The sequence below is a fragment of the Lipotes vexillifer genome, unplaced genomic scaffold, assembly GCF_000442215.2.
Source record: "Lipotes vexillifer unplaced genomic scaffold, Lipotes_vexillifer_v1.1 scaffold805, whole genome shotgun sequence".
NCBI classification, from domain to species: Eukaryota; Metazoa; Chordata; class Mammalia; order Artiodactyla; family Lipotidae; genus Lipotes; species Lipotes vexillifer.
The window spans coordinates 395,468-402,132 of NW_006776681.1; the positions used below are offsets into that span (position 1 = coordinate 395,468).

The 6,665-nt window shown below is 40.5% G+C and overlaps 1 protein-coding gene across 1 annotated transcript in view; it reads left to right on the forward strand.

Annotated features, from left to right (window-relative positions):
• GALNT2 (polypeptide N-acetylgalactosaminyltransferase 2) overlaps nucleotides 1-6,665 on the forward strand; it is a 185,643-nt gene that overhangs the window by 96,462 nt on the left and 82,516 nt on the right. The window contains exon 2 of the mRNA XM_007450597.1: nucleotides 2,420-2,513. Within this exon, the coding sequence (XP_007450659.1) occupies nucleotides 2,420-2,513 (94 nt within the window). The remainder of the gene's footprint in view (nucleotides 1-2,419; nucleotides 2,514-6,665) is intronic.

Below are 6,665 nucleotides of genomic sequence, written 5' to 3' on the forward strand. Positions count from 1 at the left end.
TCCCCCTCCCCTCCTCTCCTCTCACCCTCCTCCTCCTGCTCCTACTCTGGGAATTGGCAGTGAACATGGTGATTTGCACTTTTTGACTTGGAGTCCAGAACAAAACAGTGCTTTGTGGATGACTCCCTAGAAACGTATTCTTGGATTTTTATGACATTGTGAGAATCACGCTCTTGTAACTTGGTTCAAACTGAGCCCTGGGCTGCCATTCCCATCCTGATTTATCAAGGGCCAACCCGAGCTGCTCGCCCACTGTGTAACCTGGACAATTTGCGTAACCTCTCTGATCTTCTGTGCCCCCATTGTAAGATAGGAATTATAAAATGGCAGGCTTGTTGCCAGGATGAAAAAGTATCTTTGTACAGTGCCTGGTGCATAGTAGGCATTCATAAATAGCACGTAGCATCATGTCACCTACTGGGACCTTGCGGTGCCCTCACTATATAGCAGGTCCTCATCCTTGGCCTTAGTTCTATGGTGGGCTCAGTTCATTGTCCCGGGGAGTGGCGGTGGGGGGGAGACAGGTTAGGGAGTGTTACATATGGACCAAGTCAGTCTTGTTTGTGGGAAGGAGACATTTATTTTCTAAGAAAACATTGATGATTGACTTACAGATGTTGATTTGGTGAGTATTACTGTGCGGCGGCCACACCAGCAATGTTCCCCCCTTTTTCTTTTTCATTCACTTTCGATTGTATTCCAGTACAAGGTTAAATGGTGTGATCCATTAGCCAGTGTGTGTAGTAGACCAGATGCCTGAGGGAAACAGTTGTTAGCCACAAAATGTTACAAGCAAGCTGCAAAATAAAAATTAATCAGCTTAATTAGAGGTCTACCCAGTGCGACTCTGCTAACTTCATTACTTGCTGGATTTAGTGTTCGCACGTTTCTTTATGTCGTGAAGGCAGAGTGTAGGTCAGATTCTCTCACTCCATTGCAGGTGCCAAGATTGCCTGGAAATCCTTGCCAATAGTAAATTGAAAGTTTATTTATAACCAAGTCATCTCAAAAGCCAAATTACAATTCAAAACATTTTTTTCGCAGCAAAAAGTATTTAAATTGGGATACAGATGCATTTCAATACATTTGTTACAATGTGGGCTAGGATCTTCAAAAGTCAGAGCACCTGGGCCCCTTGAACGCCTGAGAAGGCCTTGTGACAGGTTGCCAGGGTGGGCTAGGACCACCCAGGTGCAGGGCATTCCTGACCTGCGCACTGTCTCTACAGGGAGTCATCCTCCCGGTGCCCCCGCCCATCATCCCCATGGTGGCCTTGAAGCTTCACTTCACCTCAGAAGCAACTGAGGGAAAAGCTGGCCTCCAGAGCAGGAGACTTAGGCCGTTTCTCTTTAATTACCCTACTTTTTGAGTAAAAATGCAGATTATTGGTAGAGCAAGTTGCCTTTGGGAAAAAGATGTCTGATTTGGCGTAGCCCCTGAGAATTAACACTTCCTGCAGATCTCACTTCACGATGTTATGAGCCAAAATGCCCCCAGCAGTCACGCAGCCCATGCTGGTTGGAGGAATGTTAGTGGAACAAACCTGAGCAGAACTGGTTGGGTCTCCCCTGAGGGAGGGGACCTAAGGCCGCCAACATCCTAATAGCATCTGCTGGGGAAATGGCCAGTTGACAGGGCTTGGCCCACCAAAGTCTGTGTGGGGAAATTACTAGCCGTGGGGTATTTCTTATTTGGGTTATATACAGAAACCTTTCTTACTGTATTCACAGAAATCAGATCCCAAGTGGTTGAAAAATATATTTAGCTCTGTGGTCATGGGGTTGTTTGATTAATGTTGATAGATTAAATGGTTCGTGCAGATGAGTTGAATAAATTCTTCCAGAGCGTCTCTCTTCTTCTGGTTTTACATTAAGCCCTTAGTTTGCAGCTCTTTTCCGCTGGCAGCCCTTCTAGAGGAGCGGAGGAAAAGCTCCGCCATCCTTTGCCCTTCATCGCTGTTATTCAGTGGGATGAAAGGAATCATTTAACAACCTCTGAGCAGGGCTCAGTGGCCCTGAGGGAGACTCTGGTCCTAAGATGCCCTTAAGCCATAGAAGGCATCTGGAGAGCTACCCTTATTTTAATGGCTTTGATTTAACCACTATTGAATTCTCTTATTTAATCCAGTTTCCCTATCTCCCTTCCCTACCCTCCCAGATCCTCAAAGCCCAGGGAGTTTCTAGAGTATTTCTTTCCATAGATAAGTGATACACATAGACAATGGAGAGAGAAACACAGGTCCTTCCTTGGAAAGTTCACGCCAAGAACTTGGACAGGGTCACTTCTGTCCTTGGGTCTCCACCACTGAGCAGGTCTGGGGTGCACTCCTCCGGATGGGAGGACTCATTGTTTATTGACCTGATGAACGAAGGTGGGCTTCAGGAACCTGTCGACTCATTTGGTGTCTTTGCTCCCCCAGGAGGACTGGAATGACATTGACCCAATTAAAAAGAAAGACCTTCATCACAGCAACGGGGATGAGAAAGCACAGAGCATGGAGACCCTCCCTCCAGGTACTGCAGCCAGCCTTGGGCTGCTGGTGGGTGGTGGGGACCTGTCTTGCCCACTAACTGTGAACGAGCTGAATGTGGCATCTGGAGTGTATCGACTGTGGGGTAAGGAGTGCACTTCCTAGGGCAGCTGGAGACACTGCCCTAGAGCAATGTTTTGCTGTCTTCCTTCAGGCCCTTAGTGGGTGGTGAAATGAGTTTACTGGGAGGTGACAAAAATTTCTTGGAAGAAAAAATATCAGTAGAATAAACTAAAAAAATACAGGATGGGATGTATCGGTTCACAGATTTTTGTTTTTTTAACAGACTTTATTTTTTTAGAGCAGTTTTAGGTTCGCAGCAAAATTGAGCAGAAAGTACAGAGGTTTCCATAGACACCCCCCCACACCCGTGCACAGACTCTGCCACTATCAACATCCCCCACGAGATGGGACATTTGTTATAATCAGTGAACCAACACTGATGCATCATCATCGCCCCGCGTCCGTAGTTTACATTAGGACTCACTCATGGTGTTGTATATTCAGTGACATGAATTCACCACTGCGGTATCTTACAGAGTAGTTTCACTGACCTAAAAATCCTTTGTGCTCTGCCTATTTATCCCTTCTTTCCCTCAATCCCTGGCAACCACCAATCCTTTTACTGTCTCCCTGGCTTTTGCCTTTTCCAAAATGTCACATAGTTGGAATCAGATCAGACGTAGCCTTTTCAGACTGGCTTCTTCCACTTAGTAACATGCATTGAGCGTTAATCTATGTCTTTTCACGGCTTGGTAGCACTTTTGTTTTTATCGCTGAATTGTATTCTGTTGTCTGGATGTATCACAATTTATTTATCCATTCACCTCTAGAGGACATCTTGGTTGCTTCCAAGTTTTGGCAGTTATGAATAAAGCTGCTGTAAACATCTGTGTGCACTTTTCTTGTACGGACATAAGTTTTCAATTCATTTGGGTAAATACAAGGAGTGCCACTGCTGGATCATATGGTAGGAATACATTTATGTTTATAAGAAACTGCCAAACTATCTTCCAAAGTGGCTGCGCCATTGTGCGCTCCCACCAGCAATGAATTAGAGTTCGTTTTGCTGCACACCCTCACCAGCAATTGGTGTTGTCACAGTTTTTTTTTTTTTTTTTTTTTTTTTTTTTTTTTTTTTTGTGCCCCGCGGCCCTGTCACTGTTGTGGCCTCTCCTGTTGCGGACGCTCAGGCTCAGCGGCCATGGCTCATTTTTTTTTTTTTTTTTTTTTTTTTTTTTTTTTTATTGTGGCCCCTCTAATAGTTTGGAAGTGATAGCTTATTGATGTTTTAATTTGCAATTCCCTAATCTGTAAAACTCTGTGGAAGTGTCCATTCAGGTCCTCTGCCCACGTTTTAATCAGGTTGCTCCTTTTCTTATTGTTGACCTTTAAGAGTTCTTTGAGTATTTTGGATAATAGTCCTTTATCAGATGTGTGATTACAAATATTTTCCCTCAGTCTGTGGCTTGCCTTCTTATTCTCTTGACAGTGTCCTTCCCAGAGCAGAAAGTTTTAATTTAATGAAGTTTAGCTATATGAGTTCTTTTGTAGATTATACCTTTGATGTATCTAAAAAGTCATCGCTATACCCGAGGTTACCTAGATGTTTTTCCTATGTTGTCTTCTAGGAGTTTTATCATTTTGTGTTTCATATTTATGTCTGTGATCCATTTGGTTGTAAGGTCTGTATCTAGATTTTTTTTTTTCTTGCATGTGGATATCCAGTTGTTCTAGTATTATTGTTGAAAAGACCATGGTTGTTTCATTGTGTTGCCGTTGCTCCTTTGTCAAAAGTCAGTTGACTATATTTATGTGGGTCTATTTGTGGGCTCTGTTTTCTCTTCCATAGACCTATTTGTCTGTTCTTTCCCCAGTACTATGTTGTCTTGATTACTTTAGATTTATATTTGGTCTTGAAGTTGAGTAATGCCGGTCCTCCAACCTTGTTCTTTCCCTTCAGTATTGTGTTGGCTTTTCTGGAATTTTTTTGTTTGGCTGTTTGTTTTACATTTTCGTGTAAACTTTGGAATTAGTTTGTTGATACCCATAGAATGTAGCTTGCTGAGATTTTGATTTGGATTGTGTTGAATCTACAGATCAAGTTAGTAAGAGCTGACCTTAACAATATTGAGTCTTCCTATCCATGAACATGGAATATCTCTCCACTTATTTAGTTCTTTTTAAATTGTTTCATCAGAGTTTTATAGTTTTGGCCATATACATTTTGTGCCTATTTTGTTAGACTTGCACCAAAGTATTTTGATTTGGGGGATGCTAATGTAAATGGTATTGTGCTTTTAATTTTAAATTCCACTTGTTCATTTTTCATATATAGGAAAGCAGTTGACTTTTGTATATTTAACTTGTACCCTCCAATTATAACAAGGATTGCTGTAATTACTTATCGGTTCCAGGAATTTTTTTGTTTGTTGATACTTTCAGATTTTCTACCTAGACAGTCATGTCACCTGCAAACAAAGACAGTTTTGTCTCTTCCTTCCCAATCTATATTATACCTTTTGTTCCCTTTTCTTGTCTTACTGCATTAGCTAGGACTTCTAGTATGATGTTGAAACGGAGAGATGAGGGAGGACATCCTTGCCTTGTTCCTGATCTTAGCAGGAAAGCTTTTAGTTTCTCACCATTAAATATGGTGTTAGCTGAAGGGGTTTTTTTAGATGCTCTTTATCAAGTTGAGGATGTTTCCCCTCTATTCCTAGTTTGCTGAGTTTTTATTCATAAATGAGTGTTGAATTTTGTCAGATGCTTTTTCTGCATCTATTAATATGATCATGTGACTTTCCTTCTTTAACTTCTTAATGTGGTAGATTACATTAATTAATTTTCATATTGAACCAGACTTGCATACCTCGGATAAATCCTACTTGGTCGTGGTGTACAGTCCTTTTTTATACGTTGTTGGATTCAATTTGCCAGTATTTTATTGAGGATTTTTACATCTATATTCACAAGAGGTATTGGTTTATAGTTTTCTTTTCTTGTCTGGTTTTGTTATTAGGGTAATGCTGGCCTAATAGGATAAGGTAGGAAGTGTTCCCTCTGCTTCTATCTTCTGGAAGAGATTGTAGAGAATTAGTATAATTTCTTCCTTAAATGTTCGGTAGAATTCACCAATGAACTCAGCTGGGCCCGGTGCTGTTTGTTTTTGGAGGTTAATAATTGTTGATTCAATTTTTAAAATAAATACAGCCCTGTTGAAATTGTCTATTTTTTCCTGTCCTAGTTATGGAGATTTTGTCTTTCAAGAAATTGGTCCATTCATCTAGGTTATCAAATTTGCAGGCGAAGAGGTGTTCATAGTATTCCTTTATTCTCCTTTTAATGTCCATGGGATCTGTATTGATGTCCCCTCTTTCATTTCTGATATTCTAACTTCTGTCTTCTGTCTTTTCTTCATAGTTAGCCTGGCTAGAGGCTTACTGATTTTATTAATCTTTTCAAAGAACCAGTTTTCAGGGTTTTTTCCTATTTCTTAGATTTATAATTTTTATTATTTATTTTATTTTGTTTACTTAGGATTTATTCTGCTCTTCTTTTTCTAGTTTTCTGAGGTAGAAGCTTAGATGATTGATTTCAAGCCTTTCTTCTTTTCCATATTGTATTCAGTGCTGTCAGTTTCCTGCCAAGCACTGATTTCACTACATTACACAAATTTTGATAAGTTGTATTTTCATTCTTCTTTGGTTCAGAATATTTTTAATTTCTTTAAGATTTGTTCTTAACCTGTGCATTCTTTATAAGTATGTTGTTGAATGTCTAAGTAATTTGAGGTTTTCCAATATTGATTTTTAGTTCCACTGTGGTCTTAAAGCAGATATTATATGATTTGTGTCCTTTTAAATGTGTTCAGGTGTGTTTTATGGCCCAGGATGTGGTCTGTCTGGGTGACTGTTCCATGTGAGCTTGGAAGAATGTCTATTCTGCTGTTGGATGTCAGTTATATCACCAGTTGCTTGATGGTGTTGTTGAGTTCACCTGTGTCCTTACTGATTTTCTGCCTGCTGGATCTGTCCCTTCCTGAGAGAGAAGTCTCCAGCTATGATAGTGGCTTCATCTGTTCCTCCTTGCAGGTTTCTAAGTTTTTTTTTTTTTTTTTTTTTTTTTATTTTTT